An 18525-nucleotide genomic window follows, 5' to 3' on the forward strand; every position below is an offset into this window, starting at 1 on the left:
AACTCTATATATTAATATATATATATATATATATATATATATATATATATATATATATACTGTATATATATATATTGTATACAGAGTTTAAGATGTGCGTTACAGAAATTAACTTAAAATAGAGGTGTTTTGTTTCTTTTAATTTTTCTGTCATGTTTCTGAACTATTTATGCAGGAAGAGATGTATACATATCACTGAATGTAATTTGTTATACTTCTCAGCACTTTTGGTTTGTTTGTCTGTATTTTGTTGTTATAGTGTGTTGGATTATTTAGTGGGAAGGTGGAATCATCAAAACAGGCAAGAAAAAACACAGATGTTCTTATCAAAATCCATGTTTTATTTTCTAATTCACATTATATGAGCCAAACGAGAAACACGTATGAAAAAACAGAGGTAAAAGGTAGAGGACAGAGACTGAGAGAGGGTTACAGCACTAAAACAGTCTCGCTCGTCCTGAGATCCGGATTCAGCGGTGGCTGAAGAAGCCCTGCGGATGATTGTACTTGAAGGGCTTCAGACGACTCGGACCCCTGAGAGAGAAACACAGATTTCATCCAGTTTTTACCCAGCAGAAGGATTAAGAATTCTTCACTATATATAGATTTGTATTTGCATTTTGTAAAGTCTTACCTGGCAGTGCGCAAGCACATCTTCTCTCGAGGAAACTCTTTAGGTCCCTCTGAGCCGTCACACACTTGACTCTCCGTCTCCAGATACACATCCAGACACACACACAGACGCTGGATCTGATTGGTCAGGAGCTGGAGGCCCGGGCGTGGCCCCTGCAACTCGGACCGGAACACGTTCACCTCGCTCTCGACCGCCTGCACACGACAACAAAATTAATTAGAAAATAGTTTCAGCTGTTTCTCCTTGAATATCTGAGCAGAGGTACAATCCGCTCTTACCCGCAGGTTATCGTCAGAGCGGCCGCTGCGTTCTCCCTTCCAGAGCAGAGAGAGCGAGAAGAGGGGCGCCACATCCGGGTAACGGGGGTTCAACACCACAGCGGCCGACACACGAGCTGATCGGCAAACAGACAAGCATAGGAGTCAGTGATGATGCAGGTATTCTGTTCGACAGGTTTCAATAACATGGACTTTGTGATATTCATGATATTAAATCTCTGAAAGTTATTTTAGTAATATACACTTTTATAGTATTTAGAAATATTTTGAATAAGCTTTTATTTTTATATTTTCAGGTTTCATTTTAGTTTTCGTAATTTTGTTAGTGCTTTTGCCATTTTTATAAGTTTTTTTTAAAATATATATTTCTATTTAGCTTTAATTGATTTTTTCAGTTTGAGTAATTTTAATACTTGTCTTGAAATAAGTTTGTAGTATTGGAAGTTATTATATTTCATTTATTTGCAACAAAGCAACAGTGTTTGGCATCATTGATAACCTATTATATTTTATGTTAATATTTTGAATTAGATTAAATTCAATTAATTAAATTTACTTAAAGTTTTTGTAATTTAGTCTTTGTCTTTTTTTTTGTTCTTTTTTTTAACGTCTAGAAAGTTTTTATAAAATTTTAGATTTAGTTTGTTATTTTAGTACTTATGAGAAATGTAGCAAAAATAAAATTTTAAATTTAAGTTAGTTTTTTTTAAGTAATGAAAATATTTTTTTTTGGTTTTGGTTTTAGTTAATGATAATAACCAGCATTTCTCATTTTTATTTAAGTTTTTCCATCTAATATTTATATTTTATTTCAGCTTTATTTCAATTAACAAAACATATTTGTAATTGATTTAGTTAACAATGACACCACAGCTCTAAAAGATGTTCAAGACTTTGGTGTGAGATACTTAGTAGCAAATAAATGAGATATAACTGAATTCACATTTACCTGCCACCCTAAACATCACATAAAAACTGCGTTTGCCTAGTTAACATGTCCGTCAGACGGTCTCTTCCTGTCTAAGTAGGTGATTTCTGGTCAAAATTAGATGCAATGCAAACCGGACATGTCGAAAGTCAAAAGTCTGACACAAGTCCCACCTGTTCCTCTCTCCACAACTGCCATGAAGAACAGATCCGTCTCATGCACCAAACCGGCCTTCAACACGTGCTGTACGAAGCCCAGCTCCTGTTGAACAAGAACAAAAGCGCATTGAGACACTGAATATCACCAAATTTGCACTAAGCTCGCTCAAGCTGTCAATGTGAGATGCTAAACTTCCGGATGTGTTCCTGAGGTGGAGAAACATACAGTGAATTCCTGGTGGCTCATCATGGTCCAGCGTGTGAGACCGGAAATCACTTTAGCGGGAAACAGATGCTGGCATTCGCTGGAGACCGGGATGATGCTGTGCTCTGGGACACAACAAACACATTGCATTAAAATTTAACATACTAAACGGATCAAATGCATGGTTCAATTAGCAGATTTACTGACTTTATGTATATTTTTCTATTTTCATTGACTAAAAATGTTCTGATTTTATCTAGGTGATATTCTTATTTCTAAACAAACAACATCCAGTAAACGCACCGCAACACAAGACCGATAATACAGTGAAAATCGAGCTGTCTCGTACCCAGTGAGCTGAACTGTTTGTGCAAGGACAGTCGAGCCTGTAGTCTTCCTCGCAGCAGTTTTATGGTCCTCTCCATGTGACTGGCGCTCAGAGCACTTCCTCTCAGCCCCGACTGAAACACACACTTTATTACATCACAATATCGTCCACTTTACGCTGATGTCAATCATTTTAAAAACACTCATTTTAGACAATATCGATATGGTCGCAGACATGTGCATTCAAGACTCGTTTACTAACACAACATAAAAATGGTTTAACAGTAACACCAAAGAACATTTTAATGTAAAATGTGTAAAGTAAAAATATCATTAAAAAATATGTAAAGCCCCACACACACACACACCTGTGCACCATCAGAGGAGAACTGCAGGCCGCCCAGTTTCTGCACCCAAACGTATGGATGTCCGAGATCTGATACATAATCCGAAAACGTAGTGATTCTGCACAGAAAGTCATTTTCATTTAATATTATTTAATGCCATATCAGAAGCAAAACCTATTTTAATGGCAAACTCAGAGTAGAAAAAGGGTGTGTTCACACTTGGCATGTTTGTTTGGATTAAAACGAACCCTAGTGCGATTGCTCTGTTAGTGCGGTTCATCTGAATAAGTGTGAACGCTGCAATCTGAACACACATCAAACACACGGACCGAGACGCTGAAAAGATGAGTCTCACTCCACTTCTAAACCAACTCTGGTGCGGTTCGAATCAAATATGAACACAACACGGACCTAAGACAGGATGTGAGGTCACGAGATGCAACCTTAAAAAGGACAGAATGGATACCTGGATATTTCCCATCACAGTTCAGTACAGGATCAGAACCGCGTCTCCTCACAGCAGATCTGTGTGTGTGTGTGACGGAGGGATTCCTTTTGACTCCTTTACACATTTGATAAGCTCTTCACGAGTTCTCGGCTGGTCAAAATACCATCATATGTAGCAACGCACATACAACGATTTATTTATTTAGCCCAGAACACAGCATTGTTTTGGATATTCGGTAAGTTCTATTGCAAAATATACGTCATCAAAGCTGACCAATCAGGTTGTGAACATCCCTATGCCTTTACGTTCAGTGTTAAAATGCCAGTGTGAACGCCAAGCAGACCAGGAGTAAATTGTTTTTTATTTTTGTCCGGACCAAACGAACCGAACTACAAGCGTGAACACACCCTAAATTTAAATAATTATAATAACAATAAAACTTTGATGTAAAAAAAAATGACAAATATTTTTCGTACAACAAATATAGTAAAAAAAATCTAGCAATTATATAAGCTCTTTCAGTTTCATATACAATAAATAATCTCAAATTTTTCCACAAGAAATCTTTTTGTCCATTAATGACATTTCTAAATAAAACTTTTCTTAATATCATTCATTTAAATTAAATTTAAATGCTTTTGCGTTCTGTCACAAAATGTTTGCGTTTCCCAGAGAAACTTTGCATTCACTCGCTAACAACACAAAGTTTCTTGTGGGATCATTTATCTTCCACCACCATGTCCCTTTGTTGGGCTCCGCACATTTCAAACTCTGGCGATGATAAGATGTATATAAAGTGGAGACGTCTGTCTTACCCGACTTTATCAAACTGGTAGCGGTTGGAAGGGTTGGGCGTCTCTTTGCCGTGATCAGACGCATAAAGACAGTTCAGCAAACTCTCCGGGTTCAGAAGCTCGCTGTGACAGACACGTAACCGCTGTTAGAAAACAAACAGCTACAGAAAACATCTGACTGTTTACGGTTTGGGTTTTGGTGCTGTTGTACGGACCCGGCGCTGATGGCCCCAGACAGATCCGTAGAGGTGGAAACTTTGGTCTTCACAGTCAGAATGTTGAGATTCATGAGATAATAGAAAAACAGATGCAGGACACTGCCGTCTGGAGAGAGAGAGAGAGAGAGAGAGAGAGAGAGAGAGAGAGAGAGAGAGAGAGAGAGAGAGAGAGAGAGAGAGGGGAGAGAGAGAGAGAGAGAGAGAGAGAGAGAAATAACACAACCTGTACTGTTAAAAATGACTAACTTTATAATTATAACTAAAAATAGCTAAAACTACTTATGGGGACAATACATTTAATTATATAAAAATATTACAAACAAACAAACAAACTTGTATATATCTGGTACAGAAAATCACAATGATTTCAAATATAACAAACTATTTCAATTAAGGTGACAGTAAATACATTTATATATGATATGGTATAATATACATGACCATTTCAACGTTTGGGACCAGTAAGTTTTTGTTTTTTAAAAGAAATGAATACTTTTATTCAGCAAGTATGCATAAAATTGACCAAAAGTGACAATAACGAGGGTTATAATGTTACAAAAGATTTCTATTTTAAATAAATGCTGTATTTTTGAACTTTCTATTAATTAAAGAATTCTGAAAAGAAAAATTGATCAGTTTCCACAAAAATATGAAGCAGCACGACTGTTTTCAACATTGATAATAATCAGAAATGTTTAAAAGCAGCAGCAAATCAGCATATTAGAGTGATTTCTGAAGGATCACGTGACACTGGAGTAATGATGCAGAAAATTCAGCTTTGATCACAGGATATTCATATATTCAAATAGAAAACAGTAATAATAATATTTCAAAAACATTAAAAGATCTTACTGACCCCATATTTTGTAACGATCTTACTGACCCCACATTTTGTAACGCTACTATATATATATATATATATATATATATATATATATATATATATATGCCTTAAAGAATGGAAAACAACGATAAACACGTTGATTCCAAGAACACTACTGAGAGTGATGATGCAAATGAATTCAATCAGTTATTAAATATGGTTTAATAGTTTAATATGGTGCAGCAGTGAACTGTGGCTCAGTTTCACGCACCTTTACACTTGAGGTCCACGCAGAGCGAGAGAGGGTGCCGTCTCAGCATCTCTTTACGCTTGTCATCCAGTTGAGCTCCTACAGTCGCCCGCCGGCGCTTCTGAACAGAGAGAGACAGGAAATGACAACATTAGCACACAAATGACAAGATAATGAACTGGAGAGGATAAAACCAGATTCTGACCGTGTTCTGTTGCTCCTCCTCTGCGTCCGAATCACTTTCGTCATCTGAGACAGAAACAGGACATATAATACTGCACTGATCATCACACACACACACACACACAAATCAAAGACGCACAGTGTAACGCAAAGTTGAGATGTTGTTGCTCAGAGAGAAAAACAATGTGGTGTCGGAGGAAAAGAGGCACGAGAGACGAGAGATGGCGCATTTTTCCCCGGTTTAATTAAATAATTTAATAAAAAAGTGAGAAAAAGCAGACAAATAAACATTCAACTCTGGTCACAAATAGAAATGGAAATAAAAGAAAGTGTACTAAAGTCGGTAGAGTGGTTATCTCTTCTCCTGCTCACCTTTCACATCTAATACAGACACACTCTCTACACACATGCGCAGTTCTCATCGTACCTCGAATCACCGTAAATGCACTAAGTGACCGTTACAACAGGTACCTTGCGAGTCCTCCGGGGGTCTGGACAGAGCTTTGGCCTCATCCACGTCTCCACTGATGCTCACAGACAGATGTTTGTCTGAAACGCACAATTGCATGATCTCATGAACTAGGATTCATCAGAAACACAAGGTCTTGCAGGTGCCGCTGAGAACCTTACCGCAGGCCTGTCCGTACGCCCCCGCCTGGACCAACAGCACATACAGAGGTGGCGGCAGGTGACGGGCGACCTCGGCCTGCTTCTGCATGTGCTCGAACGGCATCTTCAGATACTCCTGCACTGGGACAGACGCCTGTGAGAGAGAGCGAGAGATCCGTCAGTCTCCTCCTGTCTAAGTGAAACAGAATAAGATGCAATGTGACAATAGAGGCTTTCGGACCGGAGGAACTTTTTCATGGTTACTAGAACTATTAGCGGAAGTACATGAATTTTGGCGTGTTCGCACCGCAGGAACTGGGAACGATTTTGGAGGAACTAATTTAGCTCCTACTTCAGAGTCGAGTCTAAACCAGCACTATAGGAACTATCCGTGACGTTAGTGTTCGCTGATTGGCCGAACGCACACGAAACACCATATATTTACTCCAGAAACTCACTCTATGCACATGGAAAACAGTAGCCGCGTTTCCATTACCCTTCAAATTACGCAAATTGAAATTGCGAATTGAAAATACGCCCAATGGAAACACGTCAATTTCGCAAAAACTCCCAATTATCGCAAAAAAGTTTTTACGCTCGCATGAGGTGGTTTTTCAGGCAATTCGAAAAAGAAATATTTAGCAAAACTGCAATGGAAACAGTTTTTGCGCATTTACAGTCACCTGACGTAGACGACGCGGTGTGTTTGGACAGAATACGAGACAGAGCTCTTTATTAAATTCGTATAAGACAAAATAATTACAGGAATAATGGATTCTAAACCTCAAATAAATGCCACAATCAAGACCTCGAAGCAGATATGAGGGAGAAACACCCAGAAACACCTCATATGTGCCGCTCACAAGTATAATAAGGGTCGATCCTTACCATTAATGCTTGGAAAACACACGTACATCTCCTTCCATTAATAATAATGGCCAGTGCAGTGGCTGGGATACAGTACATAATCCTACCAACGACCGTTGCCATGTTTTTGGAATGATTTTACTTATCGCGAGAGGAAAAAAAGATTTAGTCTCATAACATCGGTTAATGGAAACGCCGTCATTTTGCAATAGTTTTTTGTCAACATTTAGAAAAAAAAACAGAAGAATAAAAAAAATAAAAAAAAATCGCAAAAGTTTTGCGCAAATCTGTAATGGAAACGTGCCTAGTGATAGATGGGCCTCTTAACCTTTACGCTGAGGAGAAAATCTAACGCAACTTTGAGGACACCAAGAGAAACATGATTATGTGTTTCTGCTCAGCAACACTGGACATCAACCACACGGCATACGCTAATACCTGTTCATATACGATCTACTTTCTATATATAACAGTTCTATCTAATAACGTATTAGACAGATCGTAAACCAATGAACAAGGAGAATGTGAGCACTGTGTTCTCAGCGCCGTCAAAATAAAGGTCACAACAACAACTTCACTTCAGAGTTTCTACTGGCGGTGCGAATGCAAACAGGAAAATGTTCCTAGGGGAACCATTAGTTCTCAGGGAACCACCCTGATGGCTAGTTCCTAGACCTACCCGGTGCGAAAGTCCCTTTAAATATATATTATATATGTCAGTCTAAGGTTTCACCTGCATGATGTTCTGCAGTCCAGGTTGTAGGCTGCTCAGATATTCTCTCTTCTGCTCAATGGCTTTCTGAATCTTCTCCTTACTGGTCAGAGACGTCTTATACTGCTCCGCCAACCTGCATTATGGACCGCCACGGATGTTTAATGATGTTGTTGAAGATTTAGAGGTATTTGAGGGCTATGGAGGGTCGCTGATGTGTGTTACCTCTTCCTCTGCTCTAGTTCCCAGTCCAGGCGGGCGAGCGTGAGCTGGTGCTGATCGTCGCGTGTGACGTGAGGCCGTGAGATCTCAGCCGGAGCCTCCTGGAAGAACTCCTCCTCACTCACCAGCTCGATCTCCTCATGCTGAGACCTGGAACACAGAGACGTTAACATCTGCTTCACACAGGTGCCATACTAGCCATTAGCATCTGCTCTAGAGTTTTGTTTTGTGCGAAACATGACAGGGGATTAGGGATTAGCCCTAGAAAAATGTTTATTGACTTTAGAAATGTTTTTTTTCAATGAGATTTTCAGGCCTGGAAATACATTTTAAAATTCCCTGACACTCACTTGAACTCAAGACATTTTCCGATCTCTTTCTGCAGGTGCATGACCTCATAGAGCAGATTCTGCAGCTGCAGGTGAAGAACATCCACTCGCTGCTTCGCCTGCGGACAGAGAGAAACACTGTTGGCTGAAACAATCATTTATCAAGCATGTTAAACATAAAAAACTGGACTGAAACTAGAATAAAGCAAGCCTGTGAGTGAGTATATGCTAAATCAGATCAGTGTTGTTGGTGTTGACTGCGTTCACCTCATGTGTCTGGTCTCGGCCTTTCTTCAGTCGCATGTGTGCCAGGCGGTTGAGTTTCTTCAGGGTAATGAAATGAACGCTGCTCTGTCTGCGTCTCTCCTCGATCTCTACACTCTATAGGACGCATAAAGCAAAAGGTCAGTTCCATTTAATTCCATTGTCCGATTTTAGACACATGGCAACTGTGAAACTCACTCCGTCTTTCACGCCGCCGGCTTTCAGCTCCTGGATTTCCGCCATGAGTTTGGCCAGAGCGGCGCACGTGTCCTTATACAGCATGTAGTCCTGCTGCGGGTCTCTGCCCTCAAGCTCCACCTCCTCATTATACACACGGACCTCCTGAGGGACACACACACACACACAACACAGAGTGACCAGTGAACACACACACACACAGCCCTGCCTACCAGCTGAACATGATCTGTGAACCAGCAATGAAACTACAAAACCGTGAGATATGAGCCTCCTCACCCGAAAGTGCAACAGAAAGGGTGTCGACAGCTGAGCAGGATCCAAAATCACATGCTGAAGGCGGGTGAATTAAGAAAGTTTAATTGGCAGTAATTATTACAGCTCTCTGAAATATTTGATTCTTGGTCGAGCACAGTAACTGAATATTTTAATGTATAATACTAAAAAAATCAAAACATTATTATTATTATTATACCTAACTTTATACATTTAAAAATGTGTATAATAATAGTATCATTACTAATAATATTGATAATAATAATAATAAAAATGTATTGTTATACTAAGTATTTTTGTTATAATGAGGCTAAACTACAAAATTGATTGTTAGTTTAGTTTTATTAATTTATATAGCACATTTAATAACGACAGAGTCGACCAAAGTGCTGCACAAAAGTAAAATAAAAACATAAAACAAATAACAGACTAAAACAAAACACAAATTATTGTTGACAATGAACTATTTTTAATTTATATTAGAGGTAATGCTTTTATTATATATATATATATATAATACTTTTTTGTTAAATTAAATATTTCTGTTGATGTTAAAATCTATATAATTGCTATATATATATATATATATATATATATATATATATATATATATCAAGATTATATTCCTCAGAATTATACTGTCAGTTTATTTATAACATTAATATTGTTTATTCATAAAGAACATCATTTTTATCTCCTACTTTATTCTTTGCCATTTGTAAAATGAAAATAGCCAAATTACAATATTCATTGACATTTGGTGCTCAATAAGTGTTAATTTTGGACCCTGCAGCTGTCAGATAGAAAGAAGGAGGGCGAGAGAGAGAGACAGATCTCATAGGAACCTGATTCTTTGCTGTTAACAGCCTCCTCTGTCCGATAAGATGAGGTCCGGCGGGAATCTTGACCTACATACACACGCCACATGAGTCTCACATCAACAGATCTGCTAACTGGAGCTCATCTGAACACAACTCATGAAAGCAGAAACACATCTGAAGCCTAAATGAGTGGAACATGCTGGATTGTACCTTCACCTGCCTCAACCTGACCTTCCTGAGCATGACATGTGAACTGACTGCACTCAGCTGCACATGAGAGTTATTAGAGAAAGAGAATGAGTAGAGGGTTAGTGGACTGCTCTGCTGAAATCATCTCGAATGCATTTCACTGCCGCTCACCTGATCACTCTCTCCTCGACCGCGCTTGGCTTCTGGAGTTCCTCCTTCACTGCGGATGACCTTCGGCTTTCTCTTCTTCACAGCGTCTGAGGACATGACTGATTAAAGAGATCAGAATGAGCATAAATCAAATCACAAGCAATGATTTAAAAATAAAGTATTAATTTGTGTCAGTTGTCAAAATGCTTCCAAACAGAAACTACAATCGCCTGGAATAAAACATGCTTTCATATATTACTTCTACAATATTTCATAATAAAGCCGAGGACATTTTAAAAGATTATGAAGGAGAAATTAAGAGTTCATTTCTAAATCACTTATTATTTTCACACAGACTATTTTATGTAATTGTTATTTATATTTAATCTACTTCAGTGTTGCTATTGTTAGCTAAAACTATTAAATAGTTTTCAGTAACTGAAATAAAGCTGAAATAAAAATAAAAAATAAACATTAAACCAAAAATAAATTGAAGCTAAATAGAACCATTTAAAAACTAAAACTAATAAAAATGAAAAAAGCACGTAGCAAAATAAGTAAAACTTTAACTAATAAATATTATAGCAAATGTATATAAATAATACTTAAATAACTCATCTGCTTTGAGTAAGACGTCAGATGTATTTTAAATATCACATACTACGTTATATGTATCGTACGTTTCTTTATTATGTATTAGTTTAGAAAATTATATCATATATTGATAGCTAGTTCAACAAACTATGCTATCAGGTTAGCTTCTTGATGAAGTAACGTTAACAGCAGATCAATTTAAACGCTCGAAATGTATCATGTTGTGTTTAAATTAGATTCACCGATAAATCTGGAAGCATAAAATCTCACCTTTCAACTGCTTTTATCCAATTTAAGTATGTAAAAAAATAATTTTAATATTAACTTGTGTCATTCAAACAGCAAGAATGCGCAGGCTGGATGCGGGAGGAAACAACGGACAGCACTTCCGTTGCTGGATTACATAATAAAAGATCTCTATATCAGACAAAAAGGTCCGAGCGAAAAATATCTATTCCTCATAAAATTAATGACAGAAGAAACCCAGAAAAAAATTCACATTTAATTTAAACGCCCGATTTACATTTAATTCATTTAGACTGTATTAATGCTGACTGCTGTTTTTTCTTTTCTCATATTGATTATATTACATAACAAACACATAATGCGTTTATTACTATTTTAATTACTTTGAACTAAATTATTTAAACTATGTAACACAAAACACAGTGTTATCTTTATTTAGATCAAATCTAACATATAAGAGTTGTAATTTCTGCTTCTTCGCCACTGGACTTTTAATTTGGAATTAAAGCTGTCTTGAAGGAAACCCACCTGTGAGGAAGTTGCTTGCGTTGATATCAATCAATATTTACATTACTACATTTCAACCTGCTCAACGTTCAACGTCCCTATGCGCTAATTAAATGAACGTAATTAAAGGTAAGTGGTCGGTAAACTTTATAATATGATCAAATTATGATAACAATTTAGTTCATGTGTCAAATATAGTGTTTATAGCCTAGTTTATGCAGTTTAGAAGTGAGCTATGTTATCGATAACATACTAACATACTATTATTATTATAATTATGTAATTGTGTTTGCCGCATTAAGTACAGTATGAGCACTTTTCAATGTACAAACATGAAGAATCCATATGAGTATTTGATTATAGAACTCAGATGCATACTACATATGCTACAATGTTTAGTATACAACTAGATCACACTGAATGGGAGTGTATCTCATAATGCAAAGCACTCGACTTGGCCTTACATTTACAGTGTTGCAAACAGTGTTGGTGTAATGAATTACTAATCTAATTACTGTTATTTATTTAATTAATTTGTCCCTTGAAAAAGTAAATTAAGGGATTATTAATTTTGTCTGTAATTTAATTACAGTTACTTGATGCAATTGCATTAAATACTACATAGACTACAACAATTTTATATAAAACAATAGTGGATTCAGCATCAGAATGTTTTTAATGTGCCACTTTGGTCAGTTCAAGAATAATATATGCAATTGTATATTGTTTCTTTGAAATAATTAAAAGAGCAGTTTCAAGTCCATCCTTGTATTGTTCAACTTGTTGAGGTTGATATTACTAATAAGTAATCCAATACTTTTTATAATTACCAATACAATACTAATACTGTATTGTATACACTGTTGATTACTAGTAGCTAGTAATTAATTACTTTTTTTTACTTACCCAACACTGGTTATAAATAAGCTGGAAGTCATTACAATGAATAATTTGACATGCGTTTTATATATATATATATATATATATATATATTAGGCCTACTATTTAAGTTTAATTTATTTCTATTTCAGTTTTAGTTTTTATTTATTTCCCGTTAGTAATTTTAGTGCTTCAACTTAAGCTTATTTCAGTCATTTGCCAAAGCAATATTTCTAATTTTCATTAAATTTTCATGTAATGTTTCACTTTTATACTTATATTATTTTATAGTTTTAGTGTATACTCACTGCTTTTTAAAAACCAGAGGCTCTGTAAAATTAAATTATACCAATTTTTTATTTTTATTTTTAAGGAAATAGTGGGAAAAGACAGTATTCAGTAAGTAGTAAGCTAGCATTCCTTTCTGAATACAGGCATTCAATATTTCGCATGGTTTAAACCTCACAGGTGGTGTCTTCGCTCCTGGTGCATTATGGGTCAGTGGAGGCCCGTGTCTAACCTGAGAGATCAGGTCTCTCGACACCCTCCTGTGGTTGTGTTCTTCCTCAGTCTGCTGATCATCTCCATAACTTTCGTCTGCACTGGACTTTACTCTCAGAATCACGACATCAAGAACCCTGACATAAGCGTAGTGAGTATGGCGATCACTGCTGTAATGTTTGGGTTCTTCTTTACTGGCTAACTCGTACCATACGCCTGTTTTCCAGGACTGGAACGGGGTTCTGGGTTCTATTGCTGGTTTTCAGTTCTGCACACATGTGAACGACACAGATGCACCGCTGGAGGAAGACTCTCCCCGAATGGTGGAGCATGCAGATACGACAAATATTTCCATGAGCACGTCTCACGTTTCCTTACTGGTGCCGCTGGTGTTTATAGGGGACGTCCCAGATGAGACTGTCATTAGTGCCACAATGCTGGGCAGCCAGCTGGGCATCAAAGGTTTGTGTGTATGAGATTTTAGTATTATTTACATAATATTACAGGTTTTTTATGTATATTTTTATATAATTTATTTTTAATTTAAATTTTAGTGCAAATTTTAATCATTTTGTTATGTGATCTTTTGGCATTTTTATTATATATTTTATATATATATATATATATATATATATATATATATATTAGTGCTGTCAAATCGATTAATTGCGATTAATCGCATTTATCATAAAAGTTTGAAAATATATGTGTGTGTATATATATATATATAATATAGAGAGAGAGAGAGAGATAGAGAAATATACGTATATATATATATATATAAATATAAACAAACAATGTGTTTAGCGATTAATTGATTTGACAGCACTAATATATATATATATATGTGTACACTTCTGATTATGAGCTCATCGCATTCAAGCGTTTTGTTGTCGGAAAGAACAGGAATCATGGACGACACCAGGTTTATTCTTGCCTATTTAATGTTTATGGCCCACCCAACTCGGGAAACTTACCAGAGGTAAATACAGAGGGCGTTCATGACATGTCCAAATTTAAACTAGGAAATTCGTATTTACGATAATTCCGATAGCATGTGAAGGCAGCGTTAGACTTTCATGTTCTGTTCTTTAAATATCGTGACTGTAATATTTTGTAATAGAATATATTAAGACATATTTAATGGAGAGGATATGGAAATGTATTGCATAACAGTTGTTTTTCCTGTTTTTTTTTATATTGCTTTCTCCTGATGTCTACAGGGGCTGCAGCGAAAGCATCCGTGAACATTTCTCTGTTCCTCCACACTGATGTTCCCAACAATCAAACTCCTGCCGGGACGAAGACCAGTCGACCGCTGAGCTGTCTTCATTTCACAGCCCTGACCCACGTTCTCCCTCACACCCCGTGAGAAGCTTATACATACACACAGCCCATTTTTGTTGTGAATAAACATCCTGCAAGCTAATTTACTGATGTTTCAGGTCACCTCCAGAATGCCCAGCTGCGGAGAACGTGGATAAGAGCGCTTCACCCGTCAGGATGGTTGCTGTCGAATCAAACAAGCACAATTCCCCACACTGCTTTGGTCTGGAGTTCAAATCAGATCCACACCTGACGGTCCTGCTCACTAAGGTAGAAAACACAATGCAGTCGTTCAGACAGAATCAGCTAAATATTTAATTAATGAACATAAAATTGGCAGGGGATTCTTTCTGTTGGAGCTCTACGTGTGCAGATTTCATATCAAGTCACTTTTATATAGCAATAATACAACACTCTCTAAAAAATAAAGCTTCTTCATTGGCATCGATGGTTCCATGAAGAACCTTTAACATCCATAGAATCTTTCCGTTCCATAAAAGGTTCTTTATAGTGGAAAAAGGTTCCTTAGATTACTCAAATGTTATTCACACTAACAAAAGAAGGTGATTATTTTAAAAATGTCCACTGACTGGTTCTTTGGGGAACCAAAAAAATTGTTTTTCTTTGGAATTGCTGCAAAAAATAAATCTGGTAGCACTTTATTTAAAGGAACACTCCACTGTTTTTTGAAATAGGGCTTATTCACCTTCTTTCCTACATTTAGATAGGTGGGCAAATGCATTTTTGTCTCAGTGCATGCATTGTTTTAGTTTGACAGGGTCGGCGCTAGCTTAGCTTAGCATAATGAATGGAATCCTTTGTTGCCAGCTAGCATGTCCTGAGTAAAAGTAATATAAAAATAAATAAAAAACACCTAATTACTTCTTGTGGCCTGCGTATTCACAACGAGTACAAATAGCGATGCAGATTAACACTAGGCGATTTCCTAGGCAGATATTGACTTATATATTAAGGACTATATTAGGGGGAAGCACAGGCGAAGCACTGCTACTTGGGCGTGATATCTCTGCGCCCAAGTAGCCGTGCTTCGCCTGTGCTTCCCCCTAATATAGTCCCAAGTCAATATCTGCCTAGGAAATCGCCTAGTGTTAATCTGCATCGCTATTTGTACTCGTTGTGAATACGCAGGCCACAAGAAGTAATTAGGTGTTTTTTATTTATTTTTATATTACTTTTACTCAGGACATGCTAGCTGGCAACAAAGGATTCCATTCATTATGCTAAGCTAAGCTAGCGCCGACCCTGTCAAACTAAAACAATGCATGCACTGAGACAAAAATGCATTTGCCCACCTATCTAAATGTAGGAAAGAAGGTGAATAAGCCCTATTTCAAAAAACGGTGAAGTGTTCCTTTAAGTCATTTTCCCCCATGTACATACTATGTACTTATTATAGTCATTACAATAACTAGGTAATAACTACAGTGGTGTGAAAAAGTGTGGTAAATATGATCAAATATGGCTGTAAAAAATAAATCTGCATTTTTAATCCTTTTGATATTTTATTTAAAAAATGTGCAAAAATCCAACCTTTCATTGAAGTAAAATAATTGAAAGTTGGAGGAAAATCACATTATGAAATAAATGGTTTTCTCCAAAACACGTTGGGAACAATTGTTTGCCCCATTTTATTAAATACTTTTTGCAACCTGTTTTTTCCAAGATAACAGCTCTGAGTTTTCTCCTATAATGCCTGATGAGTTTGGAGAACACCTGACAAGAGATCAGAGACCATTCCTCCATACAGAATCTCTCCATCCTGTTCTCCGTTAGATTTCTAGCACAGGCTGTCAGGTTTAGATTTTTTATCTGTTGGTATTTGATCGAATCCGTGATGCCATGTATCTGAACAAGATGTAAAGATGAAAATTAGGCCCACGGCATTAAAGATACAGCAGAGTATTTCATTTTACACATGGGGTCCTTTTTTATCCCTGTGTGCACCAAACCCATCTTAAGTGTTTGCTGCCAAAAAAGCTAATGTTTTTGTTTCATCTGATTTTCCCCCCACTTTCAATTATTTTACTTCAATGAAAGGTTGGATTTTTGCACATTTTTTAAATAAAATATCAAAAGGATTAAAAATGCAGATTTATTTTTTACAGCCATATTTGATCATATTTACCAAGGGGGCAAACACTTTTTCACACCACTGTAGTTACTCACCCTGAACCTACCCCTGTAGTTACCTTGTTACCCAGTACTTTCTTAGGGAAGTACAGGTACTGTAAAATAAAGTACAACCCGAAAACCCTTTTGGAATCTTTATAGCTTTTAAATGGGAAAATAATGTTGTAAAATGAATGCGTTATCAAACAAATTCTATTTCAACTGTAATGCAGCTCTACAGAAGAGTGTCATTATTCAGCTTAATTTAGTTCAATGTTATTTCAGTTTCAGTCCAATAACTGCATCAGTGTGTACCATCATATAAGCAGCATCTAGCTAACCTCTCCACTTCTTTATTGTTTGGCTAGGATGAAAAAGCCTTGTGCCGGTATCACCTGTTGCTGGTCAGTGTTGCACTGCTGGTTGTCTGCATCCTCATGAGTCTCTGTGGAAGTTGCTCTTCACGTTCATCACGTTCTTACCAGGGGAACGATCTTCAAAAGGTAGTACCTGCTGTAGAGCCCTATAATCTTTAGTATTAAACTCTCTCTGATTTGCATTTTTTCATGATTTTTATTGCATGAATTAACATGTGTTATACAGTTTGTTTGAAAAGTGTTTCAATTTTAAACTATTCATAGGGATCACTGCTGAGCCCATGAGAAACATCTGCAGAACATCCACATTTGAGCCTGAACTGGCTGTCAGAACACATGAAGACACTTTGGGTATTCAACAATTTTCCATTGCCAACATGTTGGTCTTGTGCAACTAAAAAATTGCATCTAGTTATACAGGTTGCTTGCAGTGCCATCAGAACAGATCTGGTCTACACGTGACGTGACTTTATTTCATGTTTCCTTGCAACACTATGATTATACAACTGTTAACAATCACAATCCAAAGTACATAACCTGAGACGTATGATTATAATATAACTATACTCCAAGAGGAAGTTAGATGATTGGAAACTTTCTTTTGACGTCACATTATATTAATTTTATTTAAATGCATTAAATACACATCATTTGTTAATTTTTCTAAAAACAAAATGTATTAAAATATGTCCTTTCTGCTTGTGTAATGATGTCTGAACATTATTCAGTGGTGGTGCATTTAGTGTTATGGACTTTTAATTCAGATACAAAAACTGCACACAAAACACACTTACCGGTTGTGGACAACACTTCACAAAAAACACTCATTAGCTAGAAACTGGTGAAAAGATCTTGAAGTGAACACTAATTCACAAAAGAAAGCAATGCATGACAGTAAAACAACATCTGGAGTTAATCACAATTTAGCTAAATGTGATATTACGGCCTGGTTCCACAGACAGGGCTCAGATTAAACCAGGATTAGGACATTAAATAACTTTTAAAAACGTGCTTTAGAGATAAAAAAAAAAAAAAAAATTACTGGTGTGCATCTTGAGACAAAACAATGGCACTGACATATTTTAGGAATGTCAGTGCAAGTTGTTTTCAGTTAAAACAGCACAAACATGCATTTTAATATGGGACTATAATAATAAGTATGTGAAACCAGACATCATTAAGTCTGATCATAGGTATATTAAATGTTGCAAATTAAACTGTGCCTTTAAATGTAATATTAAAAGGTTATAGTTACCCATTTTATTTTGTAAAGGCAAAAATAATAATAGTGCATGCATATATTTGATATTGATATAAAAAATCCCAACACGACACATTCTTTAAAGCCCGCCCACAATGTAAAAGGAAGAACGCGTTTTCTTATTGGCTAAAAAGTGCGCGTCTCACTTTTTTTTGTTGTTGCGGTTTACAGAGACAAGCGCTGTCATAGACAGCCAGGTGTGATTTCTTACCCATTTATGGCTAAAACACATTAAAAGCAATGCATACAGCGCTTTGAAATCAATATATGTTTGAAGAGTTCAAACAGCTTGTTTTATGTTCAGAAAACACGGCAGACATTTTGTCCCCTTCGTCCATTACATACGACTTTCATCATCAGCATCCCCTTTTCACCAGAAACGATTATCTAAAAAGCCTACACGTTTTACACCTTTAAACAGAAAAATATATGCAATCAACGTATCTAACCAAACGCGACTGAATTCATGCTAACCTG

The 18525-nt window shown here is 36.6% G+C and overlaps 2 protein-coding genes across 2 annotated transcripts; one reads left to right on the plus strand and one right to left on the minus strand.

Moving 5' to 3' along the window:
- Positions 1-320: 320 nt before the first annotated feature.
- On the minus strand, positions 321-11226 carry thoc5 (THO complex 5). The gene is made up of 20 exons (XM_084095038.1): positions 11092-11226; positions 10249-10346; positions 8795-8938; positions 8600-8713; positions 8354-8451; positions 8007-8153; positions 7803-7917; positions 6224-6356; positions 6065-6142; positions 5616-5659; positions 5432-5531; positions 4335-4443; positions 4141-4242; positions 2899-2995; positions 2553-2664; positions 2225-2328; positions 2014-2101; positions 913-1028; positions 635-828; positions 321-534 (listed from the first exon to the last, which is right to left on the minus strand). The coding sequence occupies exons 2-20, from the start codon at positions 10342-10344 to the stop codon at positions 471-473; spliced, it is 2055 nt and encodes a 684-aa protein (XP_083951164.1). The 5' UTR covers positions 10345-10346; positions 11092-11226; the 3' UTR covers positions 321-470.
- LOC311070919 (transmembrane protein 248) lies at positions 11223-17494 on the plus strand. Its single transcript, XM_084095040.1, has 7 exons — positions 11223-11703; positions 12922-13105; positions 13182-13416; positions 14178-14322; positions 14400-14550; positions 16779-16913; positions 17052-17494. The coding sequence occupies exons 2-7, from the start codon at positions 12947-12949 to the stop codon at positions 17070-17072; spliced, it is 846 nt and encodes a 281-aa protein (XP_083951166.1). The 5' UTR covers positions 11223-11703; positions 12922-12946; the 3' UTR covers positions 17073-17494.
- Positions 17495-18525: the final 1031 nt, after the last annotated feature.

This window comes from Abramis brama (assembly GCF_963993115.1).
Source record: "Abramis brama genome assembly, chromosome: 20".
NCBI lineage: Eukaryota > Metazoa > Chordata > Actinopteri > Cypriniformes > Leuciscidae > Abramis > Abramis brama.

What these genes read in the sequence shown, in the direction of transcription:
- thoc5 (XM_084095038.1), bottom strand. Translation starts at nt 10,344, where the DNA reads ATGTCCTCAGACGCTGTGAAGAAGAGAAAGCCGAAGGTCATCCGCAGT. An exon ending in GAACTAGAGCAGAGGAAGAG is followed by an intron (nt 7,918 to 8,006) that starts GTAACACACATC and finishes TCCATAATGCAG; the next exon opens with GTTGGCGGAGCAGTATAAGA. An exon ending in CAAACAGTTCAGCTCACTGG is followed by an intron (nt 2,329 to 2,552) that starts GTACGAGACAGC and finishes GTTGTGTCCCAG; the next exon opens with AGCACAGCATCATCCCGGTC.
- LOC311070919 (XM_084095040.1), top strand. Translation starts at nt 12,947, where the DNA reads ATGGGTCAGTGGAGGCCCGTGTCTAACCTGAGAGATCAGGTCTCTCGA. An exon ending in CAGCCAGCTGGGCATCAAAG is followed by an intron (nt 13,417 to 14,177) that starts GTTTGTGTGTAT and finishes TGATGTCTACAG; the next exon opens with GGGCTGCAGCGAAAGCATCC. An exon ending in CACGTTCTCCCTCACACCCC is followed by an intron (nt 14,323 to 14,399) that starts GTGAGAAGCTTA and finishes CTGATGTTTCAG; the next exon opens with GTCACCTCCAGAATGCCCAG.